The sequence below is a fragment of the Rhea pennata genome, chromosome 7, assembly GCF_028389875.1.
Source record: "Rhea pennata isolate bPtePen1 chromosome 7, bPtePen1.pri, whole genome shotgun sequence".
NCBI lineage: Eukaryota > Metazoa > Chordata > Aves > Rheiformes > Rheidae > Rhea > Rhea pennata.
This window is the reverse complement of record NC_084669.1, coordinates 20,984,413-21,002,295: the sequence shown is the minus strand read 5'-3', so window position 1 is coordinate 21,002,295 and position 17,883 is coordinate 20,984,413. Positions and strand designations below refer to the sequence as shown.

Genomic DNA, 17,883 nt, shown 5'->3' with positions numbered 1-17,883 from the left:
GGGTTTTACTCTGGGTTTCTCATGCTTTTCTTGCTCAATTAAAAGCTAGCAAATATTTCTGGTTCGACCACCCTGGGAACACATCCCCAGCCCTTGAGGCGACAGAAGTCCCTGGGGCTTTGCGGGCTCCCTGGCATTACGCTGCGCCCGTGCAGCCAACGGCCGTGCTGTGCTGCTCTGTCAGCGCCGAAGACGGCCATAGCTGAGGAAGGGGCCTGGTAAGACTCCTACCATACCACTGCCATTCCTCACACTCTCTCTCTCTCTCTCTTTTTTTTTTTTTTTTTTTTTTTTTTTTTTTTTTTTTTTTTTAAGGCAAACAAAAACCACCCTCATCTGCTATGCTGATCTGTATGCTCTTGGACGGGCCATGCACAGTGCCCTCTATTAATTTTCATCAGTATGATTCTAGAAACTCTTTGCCTGGAATGACTGTTTTCACTACGAGAAATCCAAACACTTGAGTTACTACCATATTATTGTGTGAAACTTTTTCCAAAGTTGTCCTAAGTGTTTTTATTAGAATATGACAGGAATTAAGAGTCCAAAAGCCAGTAACAACTTAAAAAAAATGCTTTTGTTTTTTCTTACTTAACTCTTATATTATGCTTTGGAGAAAAGGTATTTCCATTACTTATTCAGTGACATGAGATATCTCAGCTAAAGTTCATGGATCAGTTCCTCCAACAAATTCCTTAGTATGACCAGGCAAGACTAGATTTGGGGGGGAGTTGTCTAAGTCAGAAAAACATATTATTAGTAAGGTATGAATTTTTTTTTTTTTGGAATAGTATAACAACATTTTGTGCCACCTCTAAGGCAGTATCTTAGAATCACATCAACAGTTTTAACCAAATAGCATTTCACTTCATTGTGAACTTAAGCACTATATATAACACCCTGCCTCTTCCATGAGATGTAACACAAATTTGAAGTCTTCATATCTAACAGCCTTCACTGTTTTCAAGTCTTACAGTAGCACTCTGTCTGACAGCACACAGTTAACAGTGATGGTTTATACTTGTCCAGTTGAAAAAGAGTTTATACCAAACGCTCTCTACACTAAACACACAAAGCCACATACAAAATATCAACAGCCACCTCATACATTTTTATAAATGATGGAAATCTAATGAGTGTGGTTTAGAACAAGTTTTTATAGATAACTAAATTTAATTATTAAATTAAATTATTAAATTTAATAATAGCAATAATAATAGCAATATCAGACTATATGAGCTAAAGGGCAGGTCACAGTACCATAGGAGGCTAGTGTTAAATATAAAGCAATCACCCATAGTGGATAAAGACATGGCCAAGTAAAGGGATGGATAACATCTGTATTCTGTGTTATTTCTGGAAGCTTAAATGCTGTTCAAAAGACTGTGAGCTGACTTAATCTCTGCTGATGAGAATAATCTCGAAGCATCTGGGAATTCTGCTCCATGGGTGTGATACTCTCAGAAATCTCCCTCAAATACAGTATGCTGCAATTGCATGCTTCACAACACCACCAATGACCCCGAAAAGGCATGATTTTTGGTGTATATTCTAAAGTAAAATTGTCACGGTGCTGCTGCTCAGGATAAACAGGATCACAGAGACAGCAGTGGTGGCCTCTGGCAACCTCAAAACAGCAGCTGTGGTTGCCTCTTGATATTCATGCCAAGTTACAGTAAGTTAGCAGCAAACTGTAAGCTTCTCTTGTGGGTTAGGCAAGTATTTTTCCATCGGTTAACTGTCTGTGTCTGGGAAAGGAGTAAAGGCAGGCATGAGTTTACTCTGGAGATACATTTATTAGTATTGTTTTTTTCAAAATAGCACAGTGATACCTCTGCTGAGGTTAAGGCCCCTGTATGTTACTGTGCCAAAAATAGCTAAATACAACCCTGCCTCGTAGAAGCTCAAAGCTCAAGTGGAGAAAGGCTGAACATCCTGCCAAAGGTCACTCTGCAGCAGAAGTGCAGCCAGGGCAGGCTCCCTCCTCCGGCTCCTGCACCAAAGCCACAGGAACGCGGCTTTTGCTGCCCTTTGTTTCGGGCGCCAGGCTCGATCCCTCACTCCTGATCCAGGCGAAGCTCCCGCCAACAGCACGGCAGCTTTGCTAGAGGAGGGACGGCCTCCAGCGCACTGGTTTTTCTGTTTGAGAAACAAAGGGTTTCATACACACGGACTTGATGTGCAACAGAGGGAACAAAACACGGTACAAACTGTGGGGCTGTGAACTGTTTTCTCTGCGGATGGAAATTGTCTCACTATATGCTTACAGTACTGTAGCCTGAAGATAGAAATAACTGTCCTGGCCCAAGAGATTTCCTCTCACAGCCTTCAAGGTGTCATTATGACCCCTACGGGATGGACCTTCCTGGGCAGCACCATACGCTACAGCAGCTGCAGACACTGCAACAGCTCAAAAATAGCATACTTACAGGCTCTGGAGGCGGTGGTGGAGGTGGCTCCTTGATCACCTGGAATATATAAAGAACAGGAGAAATCTGAGTTAATGGCAGGGTTCACCCATCTCCCAGGGCTGAACTCTCTCCACTTCCTTGCAGACTGCACAAATGGGTTGTCCTGCTCCATTCTCCCACATTCAATCCTTTCATTAGTCTCACCACTTTTCAACTAGCACAGAATAAATGTAGATAAGAAGCTAAACCCACACATTGAACTATCCAGTTTGTCAAGAAGCACCTCATTAAGTAGCTCCATATTTCATATTCTGGGAGCTCTGCTTTAAACATATCATTTGATTATCAAGCTACTGCAAAATATTCGCTCAGTCTGCAACTTCCAAGAATTAAAAAAAAAGAAAGAAAGGAAGAAAAAGCTCTTGTACCTAAAAAGAGCAGTAACAGCATATGCAAATATTAGTGCTACGCTCTTCCTCAGCAGATTTCAAAATCTGTTCTGAAGGAGCACGTCTGTGTCCCTAGAGAAACTCAGGCCAAGCTCAGGCAGTGGCAGGAAGGAGAACAGAGGCATCTCAAGGCTCTCTCTCACATGCAGTCCAATCACCTCCGCTATGACCCATACGTTTCATTTACTGTCCCCTTCTGCAAACACTGGACTCGACCCTACAAAGCATCACTCCTGTGAAAAGCCTCACTGAAATGACTGTGATTACTCATGGCACACGGCACCATAATACTTGAACAGAGCCAGCAGAGTAGTTACTCACACTGATATCAACGTTCAAGTTGCAGCAATAGGGCCATCAAACATAGCAAAGAAACCAGGGCTCCAGGCCTATCAGGTGCTAACTGGCCCCTGTGAGATGTCCAGAACTTTTAACTCCATGCATAATCTTATGACTTGTGCGCTTAACAAATAAAGTGAAAGCAATCGCATTTTACAGATTTTTTAAAAGTAGCCCAAAGAAACTGCAGCATATAACACTTCAAGTGTTCTTCAAGCAATATTTAAGCATTATTTCACCCAATGGTGCAAGTTTCAAATGATTTAGATAGCTGGTTTCTTGGTCAACTGCAGAATGTGTACTTAGCACCCTACGTAACACTGACTTTAAATAAGATTTAGATCTTATCTGTGCAACATAATGAAGCACAATGCAGAATCCATGACACCCTGAAGACTCAAGCCACTTGATCCAGTGCTACACGAAGAAATGGGAAGCAGCAAAACCTAAGGTAACAATCCCTATGTCTTGGGTTCAGCAGTATGCTGTTGTAGCTACCCAACATCTGATCATGGAACAGCTTGACTGACAACAGCTTCTCTCTTCGTAACTTTTTGCTACTCACTGGAGACACATCCACAAGCCCTGAATGGCCAGACTTTTAACAGTATCTACATTCTGAAAGTCCTGTTCTAAATCACTTAAAAGTTACACTTCTCAGTCACTGTCAAAATCACTTAGGCTTTGTGACATCCAAAAAATCTGGACCAAAGTGACTTAAACAAGTGCTTTAAGCACTTTGCTGTATCATGGCCTTACAAGCCAGGCACTAGTTTTCCAAAAAAAGAAAGAAAAAAGAAATGGAGGGGAGGGAGAGAGAAAAGTAGTTAACTGCCCAGTCCAACACTTTAACTTTCGCCTTTGGCAGGGAAGAGAAGGAACAAAGAATAAAAAAATCTATACTTACCACTGTGCAGCAAAGAGGCCAGAACCACCAAAGAAGAGCCAGAGCCAGCAGCAGAAAGAGAATCAGGAGCGCAATGAAGAGGATTGTCCCAGTCAGCTGCAAACAAGACGATTACTCAACGCATCAAAAAACAAGGTAGGAGCCCTCAAGTCACACAATTAAAGTGAGCCGTGTTTTCCTCTCTCTGCGACTCTGCAGGTAGATTCTGCAGTCAAACACTGCTATCACTAGGGTCATGTCAGTACTTAGCATCATCAACCTGTATCTGAAGCTGTAGTTCAGGGAAGGACCTCCTATTAGTGAAGGAATTTATGGTATTAAAGGGTTTGAAACTTGTACATGAACCATTCCCAGATCCGGGCTGACACGTCCCTTAATATTGTCCAAGGAGCATTTCAAACCACATGGTCACAGACTCCCAAGTGCGCAGAGTAACATTTCATTGCCAGAGACACAAAATATACGAATGCTGATATTCAAATCATGGGTATTTTAGAGTGCGTTAGCATGTCAACATCACACAGCAGAGCAAGCTCATCAGCTCAGCCTCATCAGCTCACAAACCTGTGTGCATTGCATCTTGACCCAAACTGCACACACAAACCTGAATTGAATGCTTATGCACACTAGTTTGTAATGCTACTGGTTCACGGGCAACCTTGCTTGTAACTAGTTCGGCTGTTTTTACACCACACTGTAGTCACGACCTTAACCATTCCTAATCCTTATAATCCATCTATTTCCTTGCAGAGAACAGTAGGACTCTGGGGCCAGATGGTCAGTGTCTACACTCACAACTGAGTTCAAAATTTCTTTAAAAAGATTAGAATTCAAAAATAGCCACTGTAACACTTGAGATTAGCATTTCACAGTAGCCAGACAACAAAAGAGGACCCGAGCTCTAATTTTCTTGAGTAAATCTTCACAAACTCTTTCTACCTGGAGCATTTCACGTCAATGCGTTGAGAAGATGCGCTGACTCTGGGTAGTGCCCTGACAACAACAGTAAAGCAGATGCTTATGTGCTGCTTGGCCCCAGCAAAACATACAGCTTTTTAGAAACTAAACATTTGATGCAGATGAGGAGCAGCAGGGTGGGACACACAGCTTCCTTGGAGTACACTGGGCTCTATCCAGCTAAGATTAGCTCCAGCTATATAATCATAGAATCATAGAATTGGTGATGTTGGAAGAGACCTCTGGAGATCTAGTCCAACCCCAAACAAGTGGCCCATACAGGGATCAAATGCATGACTATGTCATTATTAGCACAGTTTATATTGTCCAAAGAAACCTCTTCAATGATGGATTTTCTGAGTTTGAGAAGAGGTTCATTCCAGCAGCAGCAGGGGTAGCAGAGAGCAGGTAAAACAGGGTAGTAAACTGGAGAATGGCTTGGGACTGCAAAGAAGTAGAAAGAGCTTGAAGAAAGGTCTGTGAATTAGGCTACAGGGAACAGGAACTGGCTAGAAAGAAAGCTATGAGAGGAACCTATCCTTGGAACAAGGATAGGTAGGAGGATGGGTGGAAAGAAAGCAAGTTCCAAGGAAGGTTTATAGAGGATAGAGTCCATGAGATTCACTTCGTTAAATCTGAAAACTACTTGCTGAATTCCTGTAAGACAACACAAACTCATGCTTAGCCCCCTCTTAGAACAGGAGTTCCCCTTATTGGTTCAGGTGGGCTTCTCCCCCACCCCCCACCCAAGACAGAGAAGAGACTGAGGGTGAAAAGAAAGCATCCGTTGACCAGAGTTTTCCAAAGTCTGGATGAGATCCTGTGTGACTGACTGGAGTGGTATCTAATTTTTCCTCAGACTAAATCCTAGAGCTGTTGGCACTGACAATTCAACACACAACCAACGCAGACAGGGTTGGTACCCCCTCTCCTAACCATGCAGGCCAATATCCCACACATCCACAGCATGCATCACCTCTCTGCTGCTGTTACTTCTTGTTACAGATGCAAGAAGCTGACCCATGCTGGGATGTGCTATCTGGCCCACTTCACTCATGTGGGCATGGTGGAGCACTGCAATTTGTGCACTGCCTCCTGCTTCAAGGAGTCCTGTGAGAAGACACTGCCCAGCTGCAGTACAGTGCTGCAACCTCCCTTCTCCGTCCCTCTCATGCCCTTGTGCAGCACTAACGCATCTGGAAAGCAGACACTTGGGAGGTGTAAATTCCTGGTGAAGTTAGTTTGTTGAGAAAAGACTGAGTAAAAATTAAGTCGAACTTTAGGACATATTGCTGCCCTCCTTTAAAAACAAACCCAAGCACAGCACTGATGCAGCACATGAGCCACAGATGCACATACCACCACTACTGTTACTTCAAATAGACATTACTTGCTTGTTTTGTAACCTTTATTCCCAGGACTTGCTTTTCCCATGCTAAATGCTCACATATATTGCTCAGACATTTGCCTGCAGCAGCTCAGCAGCTGCTGGCAGCCAGAAGCTAAAAATTCCTCAGTGATCAAGTACACGCATATTGTAGTGAAATTGGACTCAGAAAAGAAAGTAGCAGACTTCACGCAGCTGAGCAAGAACGAGCACAGGTATCACACAAAGGCTTTAGGAGTAAAGTTAAGAGAAGATACTTACTGTAAAGAAAGGACAGAAGAGCCAGCTGGGGAGGAGAGCGGAGCAGGCCAGCTGACTGCCACTCACAGAAAAGCAAACAGGAGAGAAAAGGAAACTGAGGAAGTCTCTAAAACAAAAAGAGCAGAATGCATGAGATTACAGACAAACTTGGAAACTGAACTGCCAACCTCCCCACTTGTGGGATGTGACTGCAGTGAGCCAGCCTGGCCGGTACAGCTGGGAATCAGGCCCCTTGCCTCTTTCACATTCAATCTACAAGAGCTGGTGAAAAGTTGCCAGACTGACAGGATTGGAGATTGGATTCCTCTCTTTATCCCAGGGCAACCATGATGAAAGCCTCCTCCATCCACGCTCTAGCCTGTAGGGACCCCAACTAGGGCTAAGACTTCAGTCCCCATCAGAAATAATGATGTATGGGTAGCTGAATGCACCAGTTAACACTTGTGTTCCACTGCAGACTCAAAAGGTTTCATGGTACCGGAGGTAGAAGAGGGGTGTAAAATGTGAAAATGTCAGTTTTCTGCATAGAAAACTTGGATGAAGAATTTGTAAAATCAGGTAAAGCAGCAAAAACCTCTCAGCTAAATACTGAGTCCCCACACACTACACTCTTTCAATCTGGTGTGAAATTTCCCAGCTTCATCGCTCAAAATATCAGAAAAATCAAATTTGCAAATTATAGTTTCTGTCTCTTTATCCTCATTCCCGCCCTTCTGTTCCACAGCTGTAAGAAAGGGCAGCACTGATTACAAACCAGTATGACAGCATTTCCTGCAGGCTATAAAAATCTTTTTAATAATAAAATAAAGTTCAACTTTGATACAAAATGCTTGGCATCAGGTACTTCATCAAAAAAAAAAAAGAAAAGAAAAAAAAAGAAAACTTTGCGCAGTCCAAAGCAAAGGGCCAAATCTTCAGGTACTAAAAACTGATACTGTATTGATGCTAACTCACATCTGCTATGGGCATCCCCAATTCTTACCCTAAGGCAAGGAAGACGACTGCTTATTTACAAATAGTCAGCTTCTTTATATTGATCATTTGATTCAAAAATCAGATTTTGTGTCCCTGACCCTCTTCCTGGGGCTAGAAATCTTTTGACATCACTCCAGAGTGGTACATGTCACTGCCATCACTGGACCCAAGCACTGTGTTATCCCTTTGCTAGCTTGTAGGATGGCCCATTAACAAGTAGCTCTTCTCAGGATCTGAGGCTTCGACTTCTTCTGAATCTTCCTCCATGACAGCAGGAGGAGCAACCACCTCCTGTCCTGTAAAAATGCCTTAAGGCAGAGGCAAACTGAGGAGCTCTAAGAACAAACGCTGTAAGCACCAAACAAAAAAAAAAAACAGTATTGACCACTGAGAGGCTCTTCCATGCTGTGACCTTCTAAGATCCAAGCCCTGACAGTTTTATCTTCCACCCCAGATCCCATAATGGATCCCAGTGCCCTATAGGGTGTCCTTCCAGACACTCCTCTCCTAGTTTTCATGCATTCCCTTTTACTGTCATCTTATACGTGAAGATCTCTCTTCCCTAGGACAGGAATGGGCTGGGAGTCTTTTGTTGCAATTGCTTATTCAATAACTTCTCATGATCTATCCATCATCAATAACAATTTAATCTTAACCAGCCCTGGTTAATTTTCAAAAGATTCACTGGGATCCAGTCAATAATTGTGATGCATAAACCGTAGAAAGCTCATACTCATTCAAGGAGGCTTTGCCTGAAGAGCAGCCGTCTCTTTCCAAGATCTCATGGTTTCTCTGTCAAGCCCCATTGCAATTACTTACACAATGTGTGCTGGTGATGCTGACAGAGCTGGAGATGAACGTTAGCCCGTTGTTCATGCTGACTTGTAGGAAAACCACCCTAAAGCACAAACAGATACACTTATTTTTAGTGTCATCTTTATACCCATTGTTCCCTTTATTCCGGCTGTGTTTTAGCCATTGGCTCATGAACACGCATGGGTAACACGTCCTGCTGAGTCAAGGCAGTTTCATGGCTTCAGGTGCTTACCTGCCCTTGTCTCCCTGCTTGCCCAGGAGCCAGTCTCTTTACGTTGGCTTAATTGAGGTGGGACATACGCTCTTTTTAAAAAAGCTCCATCCTACCTGGGGCAAAGGGCACTAGGACAGTGAGTCCTAGCCTAGATAGCACAAGAAACTTCTGTAAGGTTTTGCTCCCCCCCGCAACCCCACCTTCTGCAGCTTAAAGAGACAGACTGCTTTCTTTTATATCCAGGTAAAACCAGATACTCCCCCAACAAAGGTCAGGGAAAACCACTGAAATGCCAGTGAAATTAAAGCAAAATCTTACTCCAGTCATTTTTCAATGTCATAAAAGGGGTCTGAGAATTTATGCTATTCTGGCAGCTGTTCTAAGCTGTCTCTTTCTGGCCTTACTTAAACTTTCCCCTCTACAACTACCTACAAGTACAACATTCCCACCTCGCAATCAATACAGTTTTTAAGCACCCAAAAGATAACCAGGGAAGAAGTTAGGGCCTTGTGCCATCTCATTTAGTAGTCTGGGAGATTAAAACAGCTGAAAAATGCCAACGCTAGCAAGAGCAGAGCAGGGCAAAAAAAAACCGCCAGGAAATAACATCTACAACAGCAATGAAGGAATTCAAATCAAGCACCTCTCTTCTTTTTAATCAAAATGAAGAGTTTGCTTAGAATTCAATCAACTTCTGGTCTGAAAAATGCGAGATAGGGACAGAGGAGAAGTCACATGTGTGTATTCAAAGTTTTTCTTCTCATTTTCCCCAACATCCAAAACCTACTCCTCCCTACCTTTCTTATTACTCTAGTTTTCTCCAAGTCACCTCACAGCTGACAGCCTCACAACAGCACCTAGTCATATGGGTAGACTTCCAAGACGTCCTATTAGAAAGTCCCACCCAGGTGGAGCTCTGAAGTTGCAGAGATGCAGTGCAATAACACCTGAAACTTGCTGCATTGCAGTTTTTGTTGCAGATTTGAAGCCCTAGACAGGATGCAACAGAAGGGGCAACCTAAACATCCATCAGCATCCATTAAAGCAGATTGAGACCTGACACACAGTGATGGAGTCACTGCAAACATCCGCATCTCTAGAGACAGTATGACATGGACATGAGGGTGCAATAGTGATTGTGCCCCAGCTGATGTGAGAGCTGAAAGTTTTACAACCAGCCTTTTTTCCTTCCTTAGCTACAACAATATACGTGGCTGCAATACGCTCCTCTCCATCCCTCCCCCACCCAGAGAACCACAAACACAAGTATTAACCCCCCTGCCTCTTGCGTGGTGTGCTGTCTAGCACTGCTCCTAGGAGGGTACCAGACTGGCTGAGAGCGCCAGAGAGCTAAAAAACACTGGCATCATACTGCTCTTTGTGCCAGCTTCACTCCCAGTGCTGCATGATCACAATACAGGGACATGATCCAAAAGGGCCTTTCATTAAGCTGTGCCAAAGACCCAGCCTAGCACAAGGCTACTCTTTCTCATACCAGGAGAGGATTTGGCACATGAGGGATGGCTCTATTCCTACCACAAGCAAACCTTATTAGCTGGGCACTTAGGGCAAAATTCTGAGCTTCTGGCTTAGTAACAACTTCCTCATCCAGAAATCCCCTCTCTTAATGCTTGCTGGAAAACAATACTTACTGTCCAACATCTTCTATCACGGGGGCAGGACAAAGCAAGTAAGTACCATGAACAATGGTCGGCTTTTCATCTGAAAAGAAATGAGAATTACTGTCAGGGATGTAAAGCAGAAACAGTCTCAAGCAGGCCACGCCACGGAGAAATGTCAACATCAATGAGGGCCACAAATGAATTAAGCATATGGGCAACTGTCAATAGTCCCCAGTGGTATTGCTTAGTCAAAATTGACTTCAAAATGACTGATAACCGCTGTCAGGGATAGTGATATTCTCCCATTTCCTAGCTGTGGTACTTCTAGCCTGCTAATGTTATACTGGTATCAACAGGAACAGTCATCCCAGTACTTGGCTCTGTAACACTCCTCTTCTCTATCTGAAAAGTGTACCCAAACTTTACTCACATCAAATACTCCAACCCCAGAGGTGACTCAAGGCTTCTCATAAGCACAGGCAAAATTTAACTCTACCCACCTCCAAATACATACACAAAGAAGAAAGGCAAAGGCTGGGCTGGCTGAGCCCTGGGAAAAGGAAGGACAGAGAAGGGGTGAAGCTGAAGTGGAGAGACAGGAGAAAAAGCCATAGAGGGTCATATATAGCAGACAGGTAGCATGGGGCCAGGACTGCTCTTACCACAAGGACCCATCCTGCAGTAGCTGTTGCCTCTTCCACCCCAGCTTTCCTGGGGCCTGCAGCCAGTCCTGTTTTTCAGGGGTCTGGTATAGGCAGAGCCAAAAGCAAGGCAATGGGTGCTTTGCTGCCTCCTTGCACTCTGCTGCTCCAAGAATCAGCAGTTCTTACCCTGTTGCTTTCTAAACTCACACCCACAAAGTCAAGCCCCGTGAACGCAGGGCAGAGACCCAGCAATGGTCCTCCATCATACCTTTTAATGATACATCCCACTAAAGTGTGCGGTCAAGGCACAAGAGCAGAGCAGGTCACTGCTGTGACTGAAGCTAAGCTCTAAATAGCCCAACAAAGTAGCTAAGGTGCAGGTGAGAGAAAGACCGTGAAGAGCCAACCTAGTCAGCAGGTCCACATGAGCCTATGCCATGGGAATTTAGGGTGGTTAAAAGCTGCCAGCATATGTGTTCTGTAGAGACTTAATTACTCTTTCTGTCTAGGGAAAAAGAAACTCAAGTAACAAAATGTAAGAGTTCCTTGCTGCTTCATGCTTCACCACCCAACCACATGTGAAGACAAAACTCATTTCCACATCCTCACCTCTGCTAAAGCAGAGAAGTTATACTGGTGAGCTTAGGGCCAACCTGAGGGCAAAAAGCTAGCCAGCACAGATCAGTGCCTCACCGTAACATCAGATTATGATGCAGACCTAACCCAAGGAAAATAAAGCATGGAAAAGATGTGGACTCAGGGTAGTTTTCCTCTTACGTACTTTGAAATGCAGGTTGGCCCTAGCACTCCCCATGCAAAATCCAGTCAAGGTGCTTTTGGAATAGGGACAATAAAAAAAAACCTTGAAGTCTGGCTACCTGATAAACCACAAAAAACAAACCTCTGGCTGAGGGCATCTGTAAGTGGAATGAGAATGAGACCACCGGAGTTTATTTAATGCAGCCTCCATGTAGGCAGCCTGGATAGGAAATGAAGGAGCAATTCATGCGCTCCTTCTTGAAAGTGAATTCACTGCTAGGGAAGGCACCAGACTGACCGCGACAGAATATAAAAGCCTCTACTGTGCTCAGCCAACAAGGGTAGTATATAAAAGTAAAAGAGCAAAGTTCCCCTCCCCACACCATGCTTTACCCTGCCAGACATACACTGCTGCTTGGAAATAAGAGACTGCTGAAAAATCGAACACTCAATCTTTTTTGGCCTTTCAGTTCTTTGCCTGGCTGCTGAGACAGCAAACAAAAGTCTCTGTTTAGCACAATTACAGTGAGTTTCTGTGTTACAGGCTTTCTATGATGAGACCAGGGTCTTGCATCCCAGAGCAACAGAGTAGGCCTGCAATGGCCCTGCTTTACAGCAAGCACCTCCTGAATCAGTTTGAATATATCACAAGAGGTTCACGATAGTAACATTTTTTTTTAATTGGTGATGAACAAGAAAATAAGGAATGAATTTATTGCTCCCTTGTAAAACCTGATACCCAATTCCCACTGGCTGTATACATCACCCATATGAACCATTACAATAAGCCCACAACTCACTATGCAGCAGAATGTCCCCCATAAACTCTCACAGGTCACAGGATTGAACAGAGACGGATTTGAAGCTTCTCTTAGGTGTAGTTTTCTACCCAGTCCCCCCACATCCAGTGCAAAAGACTCCCCAGCTTGGATGGGAGAAGGGCTGTGTCCCATGAGGTGACACCACCACATAGGGCACTGGCTCCCACCAGCCTGCAAACTTACTGATAGTAAGGCTGTCATTGAGCTTGAAGCTGCAGAGTACCTGGTCGATATTTCTTGCATGATAAAAGCCATTGCCTCTTACCACAACCTGAAAGGATTCTGTAAGGACAAATAAGAAAGAGTTATGAAAAAAAGCTAAATTTATCCTTCTAATACAGTATTTCCTTCCAGAGCGATCTAAAATACAATGTGACCATGACTGCTTTCTGCCTAACGTCCGAACCAAAAAAAATTCACACTGACCCTCACAATATTCAACTGCAATGGCTCAGAATGCCATAGCGGTGCTGGTACTTCAGAGTGGCATTCGTCTAAGGTTGCTGCTGCAGCATCTCGCAGGGCCTCACACCTTAATTAAAGATGGCATGGTAATACTGTGAGCCTGACTCAACTCATGCCATCTGGTGGTTCCTCCTCTGCTTTCCGGACAGACACCCAGGCTAACCACGCTCACCAGTCCTCCCTCTAATCTCCCAAGCAAGTCTCACTGGGATTTCAGCAGGAGCTTGTTCAGACAGACAACTTCGACTCCCCTCCTCACCTCCCAGTGAATCAGAGGGGAAGGCTTTCCAACTGGTACCAGCCCTAAAGTAACATAATCTCTGCCCATACAAGAGACTGGCATTGAGCCAGTGCACGTCCATACTAATATTTGCTGTACGTGGGAGCTGCTAAGGAATCAGGGGCTTCCATTTTCCTCATGCTCTTCCTCCATGGCCCGCACCCACTGGCAGAAACAACCCATGGCACAAGAGCAACAGATAGCACAAGAGGAAACCCACCACATCAGACCTGCTCTGGCTGCTTGCTGGCCAGAGAGCAACTGCTTGCTCAATCTGCCATCCAGCTGCTCCTGAACTTCTGCTGCCCTCAAAGGGGCAAAGGAGACATCTGCCATTTCTGTTATTACTGTGATAAGGAACTGTGATTTGTTCATTCAAGTAGAAAAAGCCTCCTCAGAATTTTCAGCCAAGCTTTCAATGCTTTTTCTACTGACAGAGCAGTTGCATATCTGGGCAAGGCCAATATGGGAATGCAGCTGTCAGAAGTGAGGTCCCAGCTGCACATCCCTTCCCTTTGCTGGCACTGCTGATCATGCCGTGGTACAGTGCGCTTGTTCACACTCCCAAAAAATAACCATCTGTTGCCAGCAAGATCAGTAAGGTTATCTGGCTGATTGAACATCTGCAGGAATAGAAACGCACAGGTGGATGGAGCGGGTAGAGGCACCACGAGTGCTGGCAGCACCAGTTGAGCTTCAGTCAGTCATTAAGCCACACCCAGAGTCAGTGTAGCCCATACATGTAAGAAGCAGGAAAGGTAATTTAAAGGAAGAAAGTATTAAGCTGACTTTGTTTCTCAGCTTCTTCACAGTAAACTTTTTTAAAACTATATGGATAACTTTTCTCCTTAGAGCTCTGATAACAGGACAACAGAGCCATCTGCCACTCTTCCCACTGTATTATGCAGAGGAGAACTTGACACAGCATCACAGTTGCCGGGTGGAAGAGCCACAGGAGAAGGCCTCCTCTTGGGGCCAGCTCAGAATTGCTAAGCTGGCTATGAGAAGTAGACAGAGGGGGAAAACAGCAGTGGGAATTTCTTTCTAGGTCACAAAATACACCATAGCTGCCACATTGACCACAGAGCTAACATCTTCAATGCAGGCAGGCAGAAAGACACATTATGAATCTGTTCTGTTCTAAATGCTCTTTTGAATCTCTCTTCCATGCTACATGCAAGAAACCAGCTATGACCCATACCACACAGCAAGGCAAAGCCAAAAACAGGTTACACTTTCATACAGAAATCTCATAATGTAGCTGAATCTGTTTCTTCCTCAGGACTCACTTACACCAGCTTCTGAGCAGCGTTTGAGACATGACTCTCTTCTCACATCATTAAATATCAGCACAATACCACTAGGAATAGTTAATCTTCGAATTACAGAGATGCAGATCAGAATAAACTGCAGAGTTCTCAACTAGCAACAATTAGAACTATGAACAAGTCCAAATGTGCTATCACTTCTACTCAGGCCAAAATACTACAAATGACAGGAAAACAACTCTAATAGGATTCAGGGGAGCAGTACCTAATTTATAGTGATATAGGTGAGATCTAGCTCTTGACATCATTTCATATGATGCCCTGCCACTGTATTTGTATGCTTTGGATGAAGGACTGTTACTGGAAAACACAATACGAGGCCCATCAAAGGTGCCTGAAATACATATTAAGCTTAGTCTGCCTGCTTTGCACAGTCAAGTTACTGCAAGGCAAGTTAGCATGAGGATGTAGAGCGCTTTAACTTTTCCATAAAAACAGCTTGCTCTTGCCAAAAACATAGTCTCACTCCATCAAAGTCTAATGCAACTTAGCACTCAGGGCATACAGGGTACAGGCATGTAAAAGAGAAGTTATAATCAAGCACTGCAAACCCACACTCCAGTTTTCTGCATGGTAACTTGTCCTTAGAGCAATGCTCTGAAGCAGCAAAGGCTGCAGGGTATCTGAAAAGATAGTTTCGGAGGGAAAAAGAAAACGTCTGCTGGAGTGCATATTAAAGTGAAACATATGCTTTGGCACTTTGCTAAAGAAAGACGATTGGATTCAAGGCCTCAATGAGCATGGCCAAGAGCCAAGCTCACAAAACTAATATCAAAATTTGGCCCGTTTATTAAGGGAAGAGTTATACTTCCTGGTTCCCATTGAGGGGAGGAGGCGTGCACTTCTTTAAACAAATAAAAGTGAACTGTATGGCAGATTCAGCTGCTTCTTACTCCAGGATAAATCTGGAGCTGCTCCAAGTCTGATTCATGCCTTGAGCCACTCCACATTTAACTCAACTGACATCCTGAGAGTTATTCTTGATCAGCATCCCTTTTCCACCAGCAGAGCTGACAGCAATGGCTGGCCCCCAGTGCAAGCTTGGCTGATGTTCACCTACCAGAACTATTTGGTTGCAACTGCGCATTGCACTGGAATTTTTTAGCCAGCTCACTCCACAGCAACATAATCACCCAGCTAAGATGATCATTTCCTTTCGTCTCAGTTTTATACAAAAGCAGCTTGCTGAAATAAAAGCTGGCTTTTTTTTTCCTCCCTCAAAATAATGATCTTAAAAGGCAGCAGCCACAGGCTTAATTGTTAGCTATTTCAGTGGCTTTAAAAAGATGCAGTAAATAGAAGACTTTCAGTACAGAACATCCAAGATAAAAGCTGCATCCAGAACTTTAGTCTTGTCAAGACAATTTATTTCTCCTGCCCTTCTTTTCACTGTCATTGCCACTCTGCACAGTCAGTTGTGAAAGGAGAACATCTCCTTTGTAATAACCTGTCTGCCAGCACAAACTGACAATATAGTTTCAATACCAGGCTTGCAGGAAAATGTGAATAGCTGGTACTGGACTTGGTTGTTGCTATTAAGTCTGCCCCTTCAAATGCTCTGGAGCATTAATACGTTCCGGATGATGGTCTGTTGAAATGGCTAATTCTATTTAATTTTGCGCCCTGGCTCTGGCTGCGTCCTTTTCTTCCTTAGTTATTGTCAGATCGTAGATTGTAGCTTTTGACAAGACAGCAAAGGGAAAAAGGTCAGCACGGAAACAACCGGGCAGTGCTGGCAGCGAGATGGTAGGTTCAAGCTGGTGTGCACTGGCTGTGCTGTCGGCTCCACTTCTGTGACTCTGATGAGAAGCTGACGGCTTGCATCCACACCTGGTGGTTGATGTGGCCACTAGGATGCCAGATCCAGCAAAACCTTTCAATCACGTCTGTGTACCGTAAGCATAATCAAAGCAATGATGCTGTCAAACGGGATATGAGGCACCTCCAATTCTGCACTGATAGCCTGTTTACAGGCTGCATGTCTTGGTCACTTTAAATCAGAGGGAAGAGAAAGGACCCAAGTACGTTTCTCCACATCAGGGACTACAAATTTGCAGGGTCAAAAAGCATTAAGCATCAGATAACTGTCATAACTCGACTAGATCAATTTGTAAGCGGACTCATCAGATAGCATCGTCATAAAGAGCCAGTGTCCCGACTGGAGCTGTCATAATTCAGCTACAACCGCATGGAAATAGTTTCATCAGCAATTTATTAAACCTCTGGCAAATCAAAAACGAAGCTGAGATCACCAGTAATGGCCAACACAGAAGTAATTATGAGTTGCAGGAATTATTACAATGAGTAGGTCAGAGCCTGTTTTAACTCCTAATCAAGACTGGTTTCCACTGAGTAACACAACCTTTATACTCTCACACCCTCATTCTGTTGGATGCTCAATAGAATCCAAACTGATCATCGCCTCCTTACGTAGATAAGTTTCATACAAAATGCACAGACAGATCCAGATTTCAAGGCTATAAAAAAGCAAGCTGCTTTGCTGGGGAATGTCAAAATGTATGGCCTTCTTCCAAAAATCTAAAAAGTTAGGAGTATATGCGTAGGAGTATATAGGAGTATACATACACATATCTAGAGAAATATAGGCATATATACAGACAAGCACTTGATCTATTTTACATACATACCCTCTACGGATAATTGTCAGCACTGGTCCTGATTTTGCTCATATGTTGATGTTTTGATATTTTTCATCCTCATTTTGAAATGCAAATTTCAATTACATATTTTTCTAAATGCTAGTAAAATTGTTAATTTAGAAAAAAAAAGAGGAGTGGAACACTAAATTTCCAGCAAAGTCATGGTCTAATTTTCAGCCAGCTCTAAATGTACAATATATACATTTATATATAGCATTCAATAACCATACAATATTTCTTATCTAATAGTAGACATTTCTTATCTATTATCTAATCTATTATTAAACCATATTAAATCATTACCTAAATTTAAACTGAAACTCTTAGATGACTCCATATGACTTCAGTACTTTTCTGTATTAAAGACTGAATAATAAACTTTACAAGTCACATTACATTTACAGTTGAACTACATCTGACTGGCAGTGAACTGGATTCAGGACCCAGATTCACACACCATGAGAGAAGCTGTTCATCCCAAGGAGAGTCTCCCCAGGAGACAGAGGTGTATACAGCTGTAGAGATGAATCTCTGGCTATGTTGAAGTAAATGGGCTTACTCAGGATAATAAAGCCAAGCACAAGTGTA

General features: G+C 43.5%; 1 protein-coding gene across 2 annotated transcripts in view; it reads right to left on the bottom strand.

Moving 5' to 3' along the window:
* Positions 1-17,883, bottom strand: part of ANTXRL (ANTXR like) — a 65,692-nt gene that overhangs the window by 28,276 nt on the left and 19,533 nt on the right. For both annotated transcript variants that reach the window (XM_062579711.1, XM_062579712.1), the window contains exons 10-14: positions 12,746-12,844; positions 10,369-10,438; positions 8,506-8,584; positions 4,107-4,202; positions 2,430-2,468 (exon numbers count right to left, since the gene is read on the bottom strand). In XM_062579711.1, the coding sequence (XP_062435695.1) occupies positions 2,430-2,468; positions 4,107-4,202; positions 8,506-8,584; positions 10,369-10,438; positions 12,746-12,844 (383 nt within the window). The remainder of the gene's footprint in view (positions 1-2,429; positions 2,469-4,106; positions 4,203-8,505; positions 8,585-10,368; positions 10,439-12,745; positions 12,845-17,883) is intronic.